General features: G+C 37.0%; 1 protein-coding gene across 2 annotated transcripts in view; it reads left to right on the top strand.

The window, feature by feature from the left end:
* The first annotated feature begins 4015 nt into the window (after window positions 1-4015).
* The window catches only part of LOC104936418 (guanine nucleotide binding protein (G protein), alpha activating activity polypeptide, olfactory type), a 50321-nt gene continuing 34519 nt past the window's right edge, over window positions 4016-19817 (top strand). Inside the window, exons 1-4 of one of the 2 annotated variants that reach the window (XM_027288667.1) lie at window positions 4016-4779; window positions 17100-17172; window positions 18044-18098; window positions 18259-18378. In XM_027288667.1, the coding sequence (XP_027144468.1) occupies window positions 4242-4779; window positions 17100-17172; window positions 18044-18098; window positions 18259-18378 (786 nt within the window). In that variant the 5' untranslated portion in view covers window positions 4016-4241. Of the gene's footprint in view, window positions 4780-16523; window positions 16802-17099; window positions 17173-18043; window positions 18099-18258; window positions 18379-19817 lie in introns of those variants that run through there. The other variant, XM_027288673.1, reaches the window with a different exon arrangement.

Raw genomic sequence — 19817 nt, 5'->3', positions numbered from 1 at the left:
ACCTGGAGAAATGGTTTTAACTAATTGAGTCCCCTGAGTTTGAAAATAGGACCACGGTGACGCATGTTCTGTTAGGTCCGATGAATATGTGATATTTCAAAATTAGACTGCATTCATGAATATGATGCAGGCACAGATTTACCTACCTTTGTCTAACACTGATCACATATATATATATCATTTAAGGATCCTTTTGACCAAAGAACAATGAACTGGATCGCCTTTATTTCAGTCTCTCACAAGTCACTTTCTGTCACTATCAATTTCTCCCATGTTTCTTTTAAATCCAATTAACCCGCATGTTCCAGCGGGCAGGACCTGAGAGTATGCTTCGGCCCTACTTGAACAAATTAGGGCCGGTGACATAATACTAGATTAGAGGAGTCAAGAGTAGACTAGGCAGTCAGGATGGTACCACTTTCTAATAAGGTACCCTTAATGATGCGGTTATAAGTTGGAACTAGAAATAGTTAATGAATCATTAATAACGCTTTAAACATTTTGGCTTTCTCTCTAATAGTGTCTTTTCTAAAGATTGTGCCCAGTAGCAGCAGAGTCTCTAGTTTTTATTTGCCAGTACATATAAATCTATTTTTGTCTCATTTATGCCTCATTTATTGTTTTCATTCATCTAATAAGCAAAGTCTTTCTTTATTCGTGAATCTAGTTTAAGTTGTAGTGTTTTGTTACATGTTAAAAGACTAATTTAAGAGGCAGTGCAAGTGTCCTCCAAGAGGAGGATAAACACAAACCTGGGAGATTTTTCACCTCCTGGTAACCCAGAAATTCTTCTTGGCTCACAACTTATCCGTAAAACATTAGTAAATAATATAAGATACACTTTATATTCATTTACAAGGTGGAGTATTAAAAAGTGGTAGATTTAGGATGCAGTATCACCTGCTCAAAGGTTTGAGAACATCTTGAGCTCTATTGTTTCACCCTGATTTCCTTATTTAAATCAAAACCATTATTTTTTATATGAAATAACAGGTGCAGGTTTATCAATTCAATATACTCTAAAAAAAATATCATCTGTGTAATCAAGACTAAATTAAAAAGAGTGTGCAAAAGTTCGTGAACCCTGAGCTGCATTGGTTAAAACAAGCAGTTAAGGAGGGATGAAGAGTTAATCAGAGATGTTTAGGGACAAAATTGTGCATCACTGATTGAAACCAGGTCACTTTAGTCTTACCCTGGTGAACCCACGCAGGTCAAGCATGCAGAGAGGAGGCGAGATCTCCGAGAGAGGACCTCAGGAAAGAGGGCAGTGACGGCACATTTGTCTGAGGGGAAGCTATGAAGTCATCTCAAAAGAACGTGAGCTTCATCGCTCCAACGTGAGGCAGATCATCTACAAATGGAGAGCGCTGAAAAAGACAACAACAAGTCTGCCTGGACGTCGACGACCTTCTAAAATATTAACAGGAGACACAAGAATCATGGGTGAAAGAAACTAAATAAATAAAGAAATAAATAAATAAATAAATAAATAAATAAATATATCCTCAAAGTAGATGTGAGAGACTGATGAGTGAGGTTAGGAATGCAATAACCTATTAACCGAAGGGTTCACAGATCTTGCACCCATGACACCTTTAAATAGAATGACAAATAAAGTTGAGTCAACATGGAGTGTGAGATTGTGAACTGGAGCGATAACTTAACATATTGGTTATTTTAGTATTTCTGTGTAGAAACAGATTAATATTAGAAAACTCAAAATAACTTTCATTCTCAATAAAAGAAATCAAAAACGTCTGAATGTTAATACTAAACTGAGTTTTTACACTATTCATTACTAATTTAGCCAGTTAGCACACAAGCTCAACAAAACAACAACAACAAGGTTATCAGCTAGAAGCTAAACAGGCTAACATTAGCCTTAATTCAATGTCATTTCACGTTACAGTAACAGACTGATGTCTAAGTAACCTGGAGCAGTGTGCACCTACCGTGGGAGACATTTCGTGCTGATGAAGGTGACACGGTGATGCTGGCTGTGCAGAGAGATGCTGCCTGCTCCGTTTATGAGGGCGGCGTCTGTCTCCTAGGCAACGCAGGGACTTACAAAATAAAAGCAGGAGTAAAGTCATCATCTGTAGGTGATGTGTGTGGACTACATGACATAATATTATGCAGTATGTTAATAAAATAATATAAATAAATAAAAAGAGATAGAAATGGAGATCACAATGCAAGCACAGACAACCACAGAGTAGTAATACATCTGTAGCAGTATAAATACATACTATAACTAATAAACATATGAATTGCAATTAAAGTATAGCTCAAAAACTACTGTTCTCATGGTCAATAATTAACTTTCAACCTTAACTTTTTCCAATATAGAATTGTATTGTATGTTGTATTTATAAGTTTGTGTATATAAGGTTATATTTAAGACAAACAGGCCTTCATATGATCTATCTATTAACCTCTGAGCAGCCTTTGCTAAAAAAATAAAAAATAAAAAAAAATTGTGTTGGGTCTCTGTTGACAAAAATTTTTACATGAAATGACATTTCAGTCTGATTAGCAGGCTAGTGTATTTCAGCAGTTATATTAAACTAAGTGACGTGAGCTGATAAAGACAACTTTTCACCAAGGACAGTGGCAAAAATGTTTTTTTTTTTTTTTTTTTTTTTGAAGAATAAATTGCCCAGAATTGACTTAATACAAAGTCACATGACTAATAAAGTATTTTGACTGCGTTAGTTTAATTTCAGTGGTGGAGTTAAATTCAAAAAGGATTCAACACTCTGTGGAGTATTAACTGTTTAGTATTAACATTTATAAGTGTGTGTTTTGTTTATCGAAAGGATGGAGAAAAACATCAATTTTTTACAATGTTACTCAATATATAAGGTTATATTTAAGACAAACAGACCTTCATATGATCTATCTATTAACCTGTGAACAGCCTTTGGTCAAAAAAATTTGTGTTGGGTCTTTGTTGACTCATGCTCCAAAAATATATTTAGGTATAACTACGAGTGAGGACACTATTTATAATGAATTGAAATAAAGGGTGTCTGATTCAGCTTTATATTTAGGGTTAGCAAGCAAATTAGTCTATTAAGTGCATATTTAGTTGTTGTTTTTTTAAAACTATGACTTATACTATTTGATCCAAAATGTTGTATGTAGGTTATTCAGCTCTACAAACTGACTTTAGAGTCTGCACATGTGTTTTACAAGTGCTCCATCAAGTGGCTCATTCTCAACACTGCATCTGACTGTGACTTTGGCCCCTGTATAGCTCAAATAAACTCAACTTTCTTTCTAATTTATAACTAATTAAACATGTCACAAAGGATCCTGATGACTATATTCACAATTCCAGTGTCATCTACAACAACATGTGTTATCATACAACCAGTCACAGTGTAGGTGAGGAGACTTTGGAGACTAAAGGTCAAAAAGTTCCTATATTCTTAGACTGTATTGTGGTAGGTTGCGCTGCATTTAAAAGAAACTAACTAGCAAAATTAAATATTTATCTCCCTGGGGGAGGACCCATTGAAGTTCCCAGGACCCTAATTTGAAGTGCAAAGTAGGGACACAAGCTCTAAATAGGTCAGAGGACTGATAATTTGCATTATGGGAATTTAGATAAAAAACAAAACTGATAAAAAACAAACAATGAAACAAAAGGCTGGTTATATGAGGTGTAGATGTAAATTAGTCTGCAATCAGCTGTAAAGTTGTTATTTTATTTAAAATAGACTGTGTATAAGGTAGGAGTAGTGCGTGATAAAGCAGAGCAGGTTCACTATCTCCAGTCAGGAGGTGTCTTTAGACATGCAGGCATGAAATGTGAGGAATGAAAATCATGACCAGCATTCTCGAAATGGCCATACTGTAGTAACATGACGTGCCGTGCATTGCACCTAACAACTGTGCAGTCAGATTGTTGACTGTCTGCGCAGCGGATAGCCGCGCTTTTTTTCCAAGGTTGTGCTTTTGGTTACTTACGGTAAGATGGACCCGCAGTGTCCACTAAAGGATCAGGTGATCCACTAACTACGAAGCGAAGGCTGACTGGGGAAAATGCAAAATGACATATAGCAAATGTCGGAGCATAATTCATTCACATTTTCGGCTCAATTTTGGACTTAAATCGCACCGCTGGAGCTCCAATGTAACGATGGCTCGTTAGGGCTGGTGGCGCAACTGCGATTTTTTTGGATATTTTAATTTATGAAAAATCACATTCACAGACAAATATTGGTTTCAACATGGGGCTGTGCTACAGTTTGCGTCCCCGGCTCTTCGGGGACCTGAGCGGCTCTATTTCTAACGCTACCTCGGACTCGGACCAGCCTCCGGACGCCGCCGTGCCGACCCGCGCCGGGGGAGCTCGCCAGGAGGACACCGGGGGATGCGGGGAGAGTTCGTCGCTACGCGGCGGCGGTGGTGGTGGTGGTGGCGGCGGCGGCCCGGTGCGCCCCGGGGACCCTGCTAGGCTCCCAGCCGGGGAGCACCGCCGTGGAGACACCGGTACCGACGGTGTGCTCATACAAAACGGAGGTGGCGGTGGAGGAGGTGGTGGTGGCGGCGGCGGAGGAGGTAGCGGTAAGGGGACAGGGAAGGACCGCGGCCGACGCTTACAGCTGCTTCAAAAGACTAGCACCCAAAAGCAGAAAAACTGGGACAAATTGCTGGTGGAGGAGAAGGAGGCCGAGAAGGAGGCGAAGAAAGTCAGTAAGAATATTGACAGGGCGCTGAAGGAGCTCAAACGGGAGTATAAACAGACGCATCGGCTGCTGCTGCTCGGTAGGTTGTGTACCTCTCTGTTGTTGTTGTTGTTGAACTGGGAAGCCGTTTTATTATTAGAAATGAAAGCGTACTGGCCTTTACACAAATTATGTCACTACTCTGCCGAGGCCTGTTGCCACATCTGTTGGCTTGGCTGTGAAGACTACCCCCTGCGGCTGTCAATGACAAATGATGAAGATGGACGTTTAGACTCAATGAGCCTGCTGTCCTGTTACATTTTAGGTTGTAAGGTATTTTAAATTTTACATAATGGACCAGTACACACAGGTTTACACAGACCACTTATTGTGGTGACTAATGGGCCATGCTTACTCTCATTGTGTAATATAGTGTAGTGTAGTATGGTACTACAGATGAAATATGTCCTTTTGATTAACTGTGGCATGTTTACAGTAATTTTTAAAGTACATATAATGTAGTATAGTAGACTATAGTTTGGTATACTATATTTAGTGTAGCATAGTAGACTATAGTGTGGTATACTATATTTAGTGTAGCATAGTAGACTATAGTATAGTATAGTATGGTATACTATATTTAGTGTAGCATAGTAGACTATAGTGTGGTACACTATATTTAGTGCAGCATAGTAGAGTATGGTGTGGTATACTGTATTTAGTGCAGCATAGTAGAGTATATAAGTATCATTTAGTTGGTTTTGTATGAAGCGAGACGTTTAGCTGTTTGTCTATCAGGCCATGTTTCTCTGAAAACTAGTATAGTAGTACAGTGCTCAATATGAGGACTAAGGTTTTTCAAATAAATCAATATATATTGTAATACTGAGTATAGTGTGGTGATCTATAGTATAGTATAGCATAACATAACATAGTATAGTATAGTATAGTCATGAATGGTGTAAAATATCTTTGTATTCTATACTATACTATACTATTCTATACTATACTATACTATACTGTGTATTACTATACTATACTACAGGCTACTGCATTTTACTTAATACTACAATAGCCTATATATTGTTTTTTGGGGAAAAAACCTTAGTTTACTTGGTTCCTTTTGGTCATGTTTGCTCTGAAGACCCATGTAGTATAACATAGTACAGTATAGAATAGTAGAGTTGAGTAGAGATCGTAGATTATAATGGTATTGTATATTATAGTGGCCTTTTCTTTAGTGTGACATCTATCACACATCTACAGTAAGGTATTTCTATAAATATGTGGTGTAGATTGTAGTATTGTGTGTGTGTATTGTGTAGTATTGTATAGTGTAATATACAGTATTGTTTTGCAGACTTTACAGAGATGTACTCATAGAGAGCATTTAGCTTTTGGGTCAATTACAGAAATGCTTTCAATAATTGGTAAATGTTGTACTGTTGAGTATAGTGTAGTATAGTGGCGGTGGTAGTTTAGTTTAAGAGGTTTTAGTATACAAATATACAACCTACCTTTTTGGTATTGGGCCATGTTTGTTTGAAAACTAGTAGAGTGGAGTAGAGTATAGTAGAGCATAGTATAGTGGACCGTGGTGTGGTGTACTTTGACATCTGTTCATAATATAGTTAGTATATGCAGTCAGTTTTAAAATGCAATGATGTACTTAGCTTTTTGCTGTTGGGTTATATAGTGTTGTATATGTTTAATTTATCTTAAAATATCTGTTAGTAGTATAGTATGGGATAGTAGAGTACTGTATATTGTAGTATAGTGGAGTGTGGCCTGTAGTGTGATCTGCTCCGAGACAACAGATGAAAAATAGCCTTTTGACCAACTGTTGCACATTTACAGTAATGAATGTCCAGTTTGGTAGGTTAGAGTGTAGTATAGCACAGCAGAGTGTTGTACAGTATAGTGTACTGTAGATTATAGTTAAGTAGGTTGTAGGGTGTCCATGGAAAATTGGTTTCAGTGCTGAGTTGACAAACTAATGCACAAAGTACAACTCTGATTATCATTTTGATAAAGACACTTCCTGATTACAGCTTGACATGCTAAAAATTGCTTGCTTTAGTTTTTCCATATGGGTGTAAAGTTTTCTCTTTATGGCTCTGTTGCCATAAATAATCCATTTTAAGGCATCAGTTAGGGCTTTGATAACATGTGATATTGCTTTGACATTATTTTTAGCATCTGTGGAACTATTAGAAACAGATAAAACATTAAATGATCTGATTAATTCACTATAAAAGTTAGTTATCGGATTAATTCTGCCCTATATAAATTACAGGGCATTCCAAGAGGCGTTCCAGCCTCCTTCCAAGTGTTGTCCCTGTTTTTAGATGGAGGTGTTATGTCAGACCAGGCCTCTCTTACCCTCTTGTCCCACTGTGTAACTTAGGACATGTTTCATCCACAGCAGATAATTTAACCACTTTTTACTAACTGAACTCTCCGGCTGCTTTAAAGAGTCCAAGTAGAAGTTTAATTTACCAATGTAGGACTTAGATTTAGCTCGTAGGTTGTGTTATTCCACCACATGTACAGTAACCATCTCTATATTGCAGTACATGCTGACACTGTGCTTAACTTTTCTAAAAAGATCAATGCTTATCATCCAAAGCAGAAAGTGTTGATCAGGAACAGGATCTTAAGTGTCATCACAACAGCTTCTCAGACAAGGAAAGCAATGTTTAAATATGGACATATTTACCAAACCCCCCCTCCACCTAAAAAAACAAACAAAAAACAGATCACAACCACTTTCGTTTTTGAAAGTCACACTGAATACCACGTGTGTGTGCATGTATTTACTTTACTTTAAACAGTGTAATGCTTCGTTACTCTATATAATAAATGGCTACCCGTTTAATTTCCTGAGTAAACAGCTCTCAGTAATTACACGCAGGAAGAAATGGCTCATCCTAATGAAGTCACACAGGGAAGTGTCATACATTCTTCCATGAGACACTGTTGAAAGCTATACAGCGTGTGTGACCTGTGTCACTGTGTCATTTCAGCATGTCATTATGGTTTCGGCGGCTTTCTTCACCACTATAGAATCACAATTATTTTCAGAGCTATCTGTTCTGGTACACCCAGGAGCCTCAGCACGAGCCACAGGCCGTGTCTGGTTTTTCTTAAGAGGCCTTCGGGACTTTATACCCTCTAGGTCTCCAGTAGGACTCTTGTTGCATGCCAGAGGTGGTGTGTGTTCCTCTGAAAGTGGACACCTTTCAAATAGTGTTACATTTCAAGGCAACGTATGCTAGCTAATCTGGGTCACTTTATCTGTTTGTATTTGCTGCAGGTATTTAGTTGAATAACGATAGCCATAAGGAAGTATTGTTTATCCTAAACGGACTGCCATGTTCAGCTTGTGCTGGAGCTGGAATGCAGTTTATGCAGTCATATTTATATTTATTTTAATTTTTGTAATATTTGATCATATTGAATCAAATGTTTGGTATTTTACAAGATACAACACAAGTTAGCATTTTAAAAGTAGTTAAACTCTTAAAATCTGGATACATTTAATAAAAAAACACCTGTTAAAAATGATAATGAATGTCTCATATTGTTCGGTTTTTAATGTTTTGTATTCAAACACAGAACAGTTCAGGTTCAGAAATTACAAAACAGTTTTTATTGATGCTTTGGAAATATAGTACAGTTAGTTAAAAGTGTAGTTGTTTACAGAATATGAAGTGAATTCTCATTTTGACATACAGGACCTGCTTTAATTCAAATTAGGTGCAGGAAACCTACGAGATTGAAGCTCCGTAAATCAAATGTTTCAATGTAAAGTACTGAGTGAACTTGACAATACAACAAACAGTACATGGCTCCAATGGCACTGTACATAAAGAAAATGAAATTTATATTAGAATTGACTATCTAGCAATTATTCCATCTGTGGAAAATTAATTATTCAGTGAGTATTCTGATAAAGTCATTTTAAAGGAAAAAGGACAGATCTTAACTGGTTCCAGCCTTTAAAATGTACATATATAAGTTATTTCTTAGTGTTTTGGGCTCTGGGAGGTTGTGATATTAATAGATTAATCATGAAAATAACTGAATAATGTGTCATAAAAATGACACATACTCAAAATGTTTCTCACCATGTCCCAGTGGCTGTTTAGTCTCCTGTAAAAGTCTTTAAGAAGGTCAAGTTCTCTCTGCATATAAATAAATAAGGGTAATCCTACAACCATATATTTTGTGCAAAGCATGATAGTTTACGTTAATAAGAATGAGGCAGAGTTGTGATGTGACCAATAGTTCAGATGCCTTTTTAAATGCAACTTTGTGAGTTTGTGTTTTAGACATGTGAAGTCCAGCACATAATAGATTTTGTGAAATGTCCTAAAAGATTTGCATTTCTCCTATTTGAAGGCACCATTAGTCCAAAAGCGCTTGTAAAAACCCACTAACAAACTCATTATTTATTGACCAGAGGACAATCGAGAAAATCTGAATTCCTTTAATAGAGTTCCTTTAGACTTTATACTTAAGCACAGGAATACAGGGAACTGGAAGGCGAGTTCCTATTATTTCTTGGAAAGGAAGTCACTTTATTGTTAGGTCTCTTGGATCAGATTCTGTACAGGCCTGTGATAATATCTCTTACAGCTTTCCTAGATGTCCTTAACTGGCTGTTTTTATATCTCAGCCTTATCACCCTTCATGAACCTGAACAACAGGCTGCTAACAATGTAGCTCACTCAACAGAAATGATCAGTGAAACGAGGTAGGCAGGCCAATGAGTAGCTTGTTGGAAGTCACTTATTATTGTCTTTTTGTGTGTGTGTGTGTATGTGCCCCTATCCTGTATGTTATGAAGAAACGTACTCATGTACAGAAGCACATAGTGGAACATATAGTCCTGTTGGCCCTCCCCTTTTGAATAGAGCCAGGTGAACTTTGCTTCTGTCTCAATGTGTTTTATCATTGACTATTGCTGAACTTTGCTACTAACTTCACAGAGTTTCTAGTTACTGTAATGACCGACACAAGATACCAGACTATGAGTTATTGTCATATTTATGATACTGATAGCACAGCCGTCCCAATACTTGTATCAGCTGAATCAAAGTGAGCCACGCCACACCAGAAGGACATTGGACTATGTTTGTTCTCCAGATTTCTGCTCACTGTATAATATAAACTTTATCAAGAGGCTCTGTCCCTAAAGAGGGTGCCATAAAGTTATTCCTGGCTCCATAAAATTTTTTTCAGGAAGGCTAATTTTAGCTGGATATCATTTGGATGTGTGCCTCGTTTTTTTTTCTTTTCTTTTTTTTTACAGTACGTGCCTCAGTTACAGTTGGAGCTAGTATAAATAAGTGTAGAAGATTTCCACATAGAAACGAACTCTTTTAAGTGTCAGATATTTTTAGAATTATTGTAACAGCTCACTGGAAAACTACCAGAAAATCTAAGTATTTAAATATATTTAATTTATTTATAAAAGTCAGAGTCTATAGTATATTTCCAAAACTGATTAACTCATTGATTATGTGCCATTTTTAAGGGCCTTATACTTCCAGGATATGGGAATCAACCCCAAACACTAGCAATGTGGATGCCATTTTGCAGTACAGGTCTGAAAACAGTAAAAACATCAGACTTTGTCAGACTTTGAAAACAGAATTTACTTGCAGTCGAGTATTTTTAGATTGTTTCATTGCTATGTTTACATTAGTAAAGGAAAAGTTCTCCTAACACTGCACATGCACACACACACTGACAGAGACATTAATTGTGAAAGATAACAGCTACAATTCCTTAGAAATATCATAACATGTTTAAAGACATACGGAAATAATCCGCTTTGAATAATAACTTGTGTCTGATCTGTTTTTACCACAAGAACTTGCTGGACACAAGATGTCTCCCGCTGTATAACGAGGTGTAATGTCACGAAATCATGCTTAAATGTACCACGTCTTAAACTCTAAGCTTTAAGACGAGTGTGCGGAAAGTTTCCGGTCTTTAGCCGATGAATTTGAAAGCAGCTAAACTCACACATTTCAGAGTGGAGGAGGAACTTTAAATTAATGAAATTAACAAACACGTGCACCCTTTTATTCATGTTAAGAAGAAGCCACAGCTAAAGCTAAATATAAATATCAGATAGCACTTCCAATTTTCCAAAATTCAGATATTTTACGCAACAAAAGCAGATTCTGTATCATTCACATGGAGCCTCGGCGTGTAGGCCTTTGCTGTGCTGCCTCTAACCACTAGAGAGTGATGTGGGCCAGTCACTTGTTTTGACCTTGCTTTCAGAGGTGGGGAGACAGGATTTTTTTTTTCTTTTCCTATTTGGTGAGGGTGGAGAGGGTGGTGTTGGTAATATTTTCACACCACTATAAGGTGAAGTAAGGGTTCCAGTTGGGATTTGCATGCCACACACAACTTTGTTGCACTCATGTCACTACGTGACACGAGTATTTGCATTGTATTTGCATAATGGAGACAATAACAGCACACTCCTTGTTACATGTTACACAAATAATCATTCACGGCTGTCCCGTGCTCCTGAGTGATCTATGAGCGTTTTATAATATAAGCACACAGTGCATTTGTAATTCTTTCTTTTTTTTTTACTTGAATGCAACAGTGTATGTTAACCTTAGCTTAATGGCTGACTTAAGTTTTACCCATTGTTCTTCAACACACAGGAATTAAAGCTGAAAAATGTTTGCTACTGTTACCTACAAATAACACAGTGTCTACATGTAAAGTGCAAGGGGGGATGTTGAGTGGAAATTCAGAACCTTACAAACCCACACCCCCATTTCGGTCAAATGAAAAGGAAACCACAACAAGTTGAACCTAAATGTCGGCGAAGGTGTCACAGCGTTGAGTATTCTCTATTTCCTCCTTATTGGTGAAAGCATGACTTGCTCTGCCACAGTGTTGTGAGTGTCGTACATGGCCCTTTTTTGTTGTTTGTTTCTTATATGTATCTCTTTCTGATATCTGGCGATGAAACTTTATCAAATTGCATCAACATACATTGTTTAAAAAAAGAGGAATTTTATGTGTGTATAGAAATAGCACAAACTCTCAGATGAAAGGTCAAATCCTTGGCAATTATCTATACTATTGGACAAATTGGAGCATATGCAAGAGAAGTATATTGTTTTCCCGAGAAAACATCACAGTAAGACTGATACTGTTCTATTCTTTTGTAAACTTTACCACACTTAACTTCTTTTATTGCCTGAGGTATAGCTACAGTATTCTTCTACTACCTATTGGGACTTACTGTATCTTTGCAGGCTTGATGGTGACTTAATCAAAGTGAAGTGTATGTCTACAAGTTATGACCAGAAGTTCAACCAATATGTGATTCTTCCAGGTCATATTATCCTGAATTCACAAGGAAAATCTTGATCTTGTTAATTATTTTGTGAGTTCTTAAATGTATCTTTAGCAGAGGGCCTCGACCCCGGCCCCCCTTCCCCCTCCCCACAGGAATCACTGATCTATAACAAATTTTAATGGCTGTCAAATGAGCCTAAAATAGACACACACATTATGTGAAAGATCCTGTTTTGAGCAAGTTTCTGTTCATTTATTGTCTCTACTGCAGTGGGGGGAAGAAGTACTCATTTCTTTACTCAAGTAAAAGTCAATACAACGATGTAAAAATACTCCATTACACGTAAAAGTCGTGCAGCAGTAAGTTACAGTATTATCAGCAAAATGTGCCAAAAAGTAAAAAGTAAACTACAAGGAAGTATCAAACATAAAAGTACTCATGCATCAGAGTGACCCCTGTTAGTTATATATTATTGTATATTACTCATGCATCAATGTGTATGAAGTCATTTACTGTTGTAGCCTATCAAGATGGGGCTAATTTTAAATATTTTTACTGTTTGGTAGTAATGCAGATTTTATAAAATCATGATGTTTTGTTTGTAGTATCTAAAGAACTAAATATTTACCTCTGAGATGTTGTTAAGTATAAAGAAGCATACGACTTAAATGCTCAAGTAAGGAAGTACCTCAGCTTTGTAGTTTAGTACTTGAATAAATATTTGGCTACTCTGTGCCACTGCTTTAATTTACATACATTGTATGCAGAATCTTAATCTACAGAGTAAAGAAGAAGGCCTAAGTAAAGCTGTCAGATAAATAAAGTGGAATAAAAACTACAGTATTTACCTCGGAAATTGTAGTAAAGGGGAAGTATAAAGTAACATGAAATGGAAATACTCAAGTAAAGTACCTCAAAATCGTACAGTAGGCTACTTAAGTACATGTACTTGCATAGCATCATTGCTTTACTATGTTAGAAATGTTCTTGTTGGGTCATGATGCTTTTTGTATAATTTTGACATACTTGTACTTTATACCTCTACTTAATGACATTTCAGTGGAAAATATTGTACTTTTCACTCCAACAGTAACATAATATAGTTACTTTACAGATTGAAATGTAAATTCAAAATATGAACCATTATTATAGATAAAAATGTCCAGTTTGCTTTAAAAATACAGTATAAAGCTCAGAAAGGGGCCATTTTGCACATATACACAAACATATCTTACTAGATATCAACCATTGTTATAGCTTAAAATGTCCACTCTCTATATAAAGTAGTTAAATTTGCTTGCTACTTACATGGCAACGCAGTATAAAACTCTGAAATGGGCCATTTTGCACAATCGGCTTATACCTCTCTACATTTACTTAGGAAAACCCACAGAGTATTTTAAAATCATAGTACTATTAGTTTTGTGAAGGAACAGAGTACTTTCACCAGTGTAACTTTATACTTCTACTGTAAAGTACTCCTACATTGACATACAGTAGTATATACTACTTACAGGGCAATGCAGTATGAAACATATAATAATAGTACAAAACTCTATATTTATATAGATCTATATTTACTTTAGCTGCCTCTACCTCTGTACTTTTACTTTGGAAAAGCCACAAAGTATTTTAAAATAGTAATACTCCTACTTTTGTGAAGGAACTTACTACTTCCTCCAATTTAACTTTATACCTCTACTGTAAAGTACACCTACTTTGACATAAGCAGAGTATTTTTTACGCCGACATTGACATAGTATAGTCTATAGTATAGATGAAAATGTCCACTCTCTATATAAAGTGGTTAAATTTGCCTTTGCAGTGCAATGCAGTATAAAACTCTGAAAGGGGCCATTTTGCACAATCATTACTTTAACTTTTGCGGCTTATACCTCTGTACTTTTACTCAGGAAAAGCCCTAAAGTATTTTAAAATCATCAGTACTACTAGTTTTGTGTTAAATGAGCCTTTAAAAATGCTATTTATATGGCAATGCAGTATAAAACTCTAAAAGGGGCCATTTTGCACAATCATTACTTTAACTTTTGCTGCTTCTACATCTGTACTTTTACTCAGGAAAGTATTTTAAAATCGTTAGTACTACTAGTTTTGTGAAGGAACTTAGTACTTCCTCCAATTCAACTTTATACCTCTACTGTAAAGTACTCCTACTTTGATATAAATATAGTACTTTTTACTCCTGCATTGACATAGTATAGTCTGTAGTATAGATAAAAATGTGATTAAATGAGCCTTTAAAATGTTATTTATATGGCAATAAAAATGTGATTAAATGAGCCTTTAAAATGTTATTTATATGGCAATACAGTATAAAACTCTAAAAGGGGCCATTTTGCACAATCATTACTTTAACTTTTGCTGCTTATACCTCTGTACTTTTACTCAGGAAAGTATTTTAAAATTGTAGCACTACTAGTTTTGTGCAGGAACTTAGTACTTCCTCCAATTCAACTTTATACCTCTACTGTAAAGTACTCCTACTTTGATATAAATATAGTACTTTTTACTGCTGCATTGACATAGTATAGTCTGTAGTATAGATAAAAATGTGATTAAATGAGCCTTTAAAATGTTATTTATATGGCAATACAGTATAAAACTCTAAAAGGGGCCATTTTGCACAATCATTACTTTAACTTTTGCTGCTTCTACATCTGTACTTTTACTCAGGAAAATATTTTAAAATCGTTAGTACTACTAGTTTTGTGAAGGAACTTACTACTTCCTCCAATTTAACTTTATACCTCTACTGTAAAGTACACCTACTTTGACATAAGCAGAGTATTTTTTACGCCGACATTGACATAGTATAGTCTATAGTATAGATGAAAATGTCCACTCTCTATATAAAGTGGTTAAATTTGCCTTTGCAGTGCAATGCAGTATAAAACTCTGAAAGGGGCCATTTTGCACAATCATTACTTTAACTTTTGCGGCTTATACCTCTGTACTTTTACTCAGGAAAAGCCCTAAAGTATTTTAAAATCATCAGTACTACTAGTTTTGTGTTAAATGAGCCTTTAAAAATGCTATTTATATGGCAATGCAGTATAAAACTCTAAAAGGGGCCATTTTGCACAATCATTACTTTAACTTTTGCTGCTTCTACATCTGTACTTTTACTCAGGAAAGTATTTTAAAATCGTTAGTACTACTAGTTTTGTGAAGGAACTTAGTACTTCCTCCAATTCAGCTTTATACCTCTACTGTAAAGTACTCCTACTTTGATATAAATATAGTACTTTTACTCCTACATTGACATAGTATAGTCTGTAGTATAGATAAAAATGTGGTTAAATTAGCCTTTAAAATGCTATTTATATGGCAATGCAGTATAAAACTCTAAAAGGGGCCATTTTGCACAATCATTACTTTAACTTCTGCTGCTTACACCTCAAGAAAAGTGTTTTAAAATCGTTAGCACTACTAGTTTTGTGCAGGAACTGAGTACTTCCTCCACCCACGTATTAGTAGTCCTCATTCTCTCGAGGACTACTACCATGATGGCCCCCAGACCAGACCTGTGGTGTATAAACTACAGAGATAGGTAAAGCCCAGTGCACACACACACACACACACACACACTCTGTAAATGGGTTGCCAGCTTGGGTCAGGGCCGCCTCGCTGACTGGAAGCCAACAAGAAGAAGAAGAGACCCAGCCCCTCTGTAAACCAACAGAGAGGCGTCCGGGTTTCCACCCCTTTTTTTTTTTTTTCTTGTAGCCGATTAGTTTGATAGCAGAGGAGGGATAGCGACTTAAAAAAAAAAAAAAAAAAGAAACAAAATCAGGATTGTCTGCTCTCGGTATAAGTTTTAAAATGCTGTGTCGGTGCAGGTTGTTAATGTTCCAGTTTATTAACGCAGGTTTGTTTTCCACCTCCACGGTGCACGGTTACTTCCTGGTGCCACAGAGAGAGGCAGTGCTGAGTTAAAGAGACAGAAATACTGATAGAAATTCAGATAGAAAAAAAATACTGAGAGAAGAGAGGGGTTGGAGACGCGATAGGAACAGTTGACTGGATTCCCAGAAATTGAAAAACCCTCTCTCTCTCTCTCTCTCTTCTTTATTTATATGTATTTTTGATATCTCCTCCCGTTTGAAACCGAGTCGTCGTTTTATTCTTCGGTTGGGTTTTTTTTTGCGTGAAACTAACAAAACGGTAGGGTTTTTTTTTTTTTTTTTTTTTTAAAGCGTGTGAGTGTGTGTGTAAATTTCACAGCACAACACTCATTCCTGTGTCATTTTCTTTTTTTTTTTTTGTTGTTTTTTTTTTTTTTTTTTTTTGGATGACGGTTGGCTGCGGCGGCTGAAGCGGAATTGTAACGGGGGAAACATATTCCTCCCTCCGACGAGAGAGAGAAGAAGCCTCGCAGAGATTTTTCTCCTTTTTTTTTTTTTTTTTTTTTTTTTTTTTTTTTTTAAAGGGGAGGGGGGGGTGGCTTGACGACAGAAGAAGAAGAGAGAAAAAAAAAAATCCACAATATCATCCCGGTGGGGTTGCTTCTTCTTCTTCTTCTTCTTCTCCTCCTTTCTTTTAATTTTTTATTTTATTTTTTTATTTTCTACATATTATATTTTTTAACGATTCCACAAGGAAGGGTTAGGGCGACGGAAGATGGGTTGTTTGGGCAACAGCAAGACTGAAGATCAACGCATCGACGAAAAGGCACAACGAGAGGCTAATAAAAAGATAGAAAAGCAGCTACAAAAGGAAAGACAAGCGTATAAAGCCACACACAGGCTCTTATTACTGGGTAAGGCTGTTTATATTGTGCTGGCTGTCTGAAATGTGAGCTAACTGTAATCCCTTTTTCTCCGTTTGCCGAACACGTAACGTTAGCCCCGTTTGACAGCGGTTGCAATAATATGTCATGGGGGTGGATATTGATGGAAGCGAATACAATCAAACTGGCCTTTTTATTTAAAAAAAAACAAAACAAAAACACGTTGGGGTTTCTTAGCGATAAGCCACACGTCTGTGTTCGTGTCCATTTTGTCGGTTGTATTTTTATATATTATTTATTTTTTTTTATTTTTTTTTTTCTGTCGAAGGTGCGGGAGAGTCCGGAAAAAGCACCATTGTGAAGCAGATGAGGATTCTACACGTCAACGGCTTCAACGCGGAGTGAGTTTTAAAAAAAAAAATAAAGCTACATTAACGCCCTTTTAAAAAAATATATATATATATATGATATCAATGCTTTTGTTTTTTAGCGGCTTGAATGTGTAACACTGTCGGAGGCCAGAGTATAGCCTGTGAATGGATTTTCCCCAGGCACTGCAGCGCCTGTTGGGCCCAGTATCCCATGCAAAGCAGCTAATATCCCCCCTCCCTCCTTCTCTCCTTCTCTCCTTCTCTCTCTCTCTATCTCCCTCCCTACCTCTCTCACTCACTCACTCTCTCTCTCTCTGTCTTTTTTCCTCCTTTTTTTTTCGTGTACATGTACAGTTATCATACATATGTGAGGATCTCAGTGTCACACACATGCCAAATAATTCACTGTTTCCTGTTTCATGTGAGAGGGGTTAAAAAAGGTTGTTGATCGACACACCAGGCCCCCTTTTTTTTATTTATTTTTTTTATTGATGATTTGTTTTTGCTGCAAGGCCCTTTGCATGGCATTGATCTTACCACTGGGTCTATTTTAAACAGGCCTAGTACATGTCACTGTATGAAAAATCTGTTTTTGTATGTGTAAAATTGAGCGAAGCAGGCATAATTTTGCATTTTAAGGATAAAAAAGCACGTAAATCGCTTTACTTTTGCATTTTCCTGAACCCCATCCATTGTTTCCGTGTTACCTGACCTCCACAGGTACACACTCCCAAGCTAACACCTGTACTGTATGTATAACTGTATTAGAATAATGTCTTAACCTGGCAGTAACCCCTGTCTTGCTCATAATCACCTTGATGATAAATCTTTTGTGGTGTGCTGTGGTTGATGTTTTTTCGCAACCGCCGGGCTCACACATTCTGTTCTGTTCCCAATGCAGAGAAAAGAAACAGAAAATCCAAGATATTCGGAAAAACGTGAAGGATGCCATAGTGGTGAGTTTCGTCTGTATCGCTTCCCGAATGTGCTCAGTGTCTCTGTTCTTACACCCAATCCCATTTTACTGATTATTATTATACAAGCTTACAGTTTTTTTTCTTGTATTCATCCTGCTATATTTTGCTTTTTCTTCTCCCCAAAACTTCTGTTTTACAGACTATAGTGTCTGCGATGAGCACTTTAATACCCCCAGTCCCGCTAGCCAACCCAGAGGACCAATTCAGAATCGAATACATCAAAAGCATAGCACCTCTCTCTGACTTTGACTATTCACAGGTAAGACGTTCATCAAAGTTTGCGTGCATGTGTGTGACAGGGCTGGTACCGTGCTTTTTTGTCTTTCTTAATGTGCATTTGTGTTTGCGTGGGTGTTGGATGGTATGTGATGAGAGCGTTTGCTGTTTTTATGAGCCCCATGGCCAACAAAGTAGATCTTCCTGATGCAGCTCAGATGTAATTTAGCTGTAACAGACCTAACGTTGCCTTTCTTTCTTTAATTCACTCCTTTTCATGACGTGGCCGGGTCTTGAAGTTGAGTTACGCAAAGTTATGAATGGAACAGCAGCTAACTTGCATGAAATCGACAGTGAGTCGATTCAAGCGCCTGTTGAAGGTTTCATTCCCCCCGTAGCCGGAGCAGATGTACCGTATGCGAATTTGAATGCACGTCGGAGCACATGGGATTCTTTTCAGTGTTTGATCAGTCATTCGATAGCGCGAGGTCATGTGTTGGAAATGTAGATAATGTTTTACATAATTTTGAAAGTATTCCTTGTTTGACACCAGCCATGCAGCGCCTCAAAACAGAAATGACAGATTCATACAGAGCTGTAGATAGACTATCGGTGGTTTGTTTTTGTTTATAGACTTTTAAAGTATGGACACGCCATCATGTGTGAATCTAGTACAGGGTTAATCTCCTTTTGGTGTATTGACCAGCCCTTTTGCTTTTGGTTATATTGGAGTTGACCATGATCCCTTGTTCTCAACATGTTGTAAGTCAGGCACTGAAGTTTAAACTGTTGTTTATTTTAATACACTAAAACTCGTTTTTTTTAGAGCTAAAACTATCACCTGGTTAATCGAGTAGTTGTTGGACCAACTGTTTTGATTGCCGTTTAACCGTTTTCAAGCAAAGATACTAAAGATTCTCAAGTTCCAGCTCCTCTAGTGTGCAAATTTGCTGCTTATCTGAGTTTTTGAGTTTGAGTTTTCAAAGTAAGACATTTAATGTCGATTGATGGACATCTCTCTCCATTTTCTAATAAATAATGAGAATAATTGTTAGATGCAGCCCCTTTTTTATATATATCCTTCTTGTTTTATCAAGTTTGTAGTCGTTCAGCATATTAAAAAAAGGATTAAGAGGAATGAATTTCACATTTGTGTTTTATCTCTTAGCCATAATTTGACTAGCTAATATTTAGGCCCTGTGTACAGGGGTACTTGCTGGTTCTTGCAGTACCATCGCTTCACTGCGTTGTCCGGAGAAGTTGAATTGTTTTTGCCGCCTTACGTCTTTGCGTGATGTTTCCCAGCATCCCTCTGAACAACCTTTATTTAATGCTACATCACAAAAATATCCATTAAAAGGATCTGCGTGTTAATTTCCCCACAGTTGAGAGTGTTAACAGGGCAGCAGTAGTCTGTCCTGCTGGGGATGTTGTGTTCTGTGTGAGGGCAGGGGCCATGGGGAGTACCGGCGTCGAGTTCCC

The sequence above is a fragment of the Larimichthys crocea genome, chromosome II (genome assembly GCF_000972845.2).
Source record: "Larimichthys crocea isolate SSNF chromosome II, L_crocea_2.0, whole genome shotgun sequence".
In the NCBI taxonomy this organism is placed as follows: Eukaryota; Metazoa; Chordata; class Actinopteri; family Sciaenidae; genus Larimichthys; species Larimichthys crocea.
Note: the sequence above shows the minus strand (reverse complement) of the source record. Positions and strands in the feature narration are given on the sequence as shown.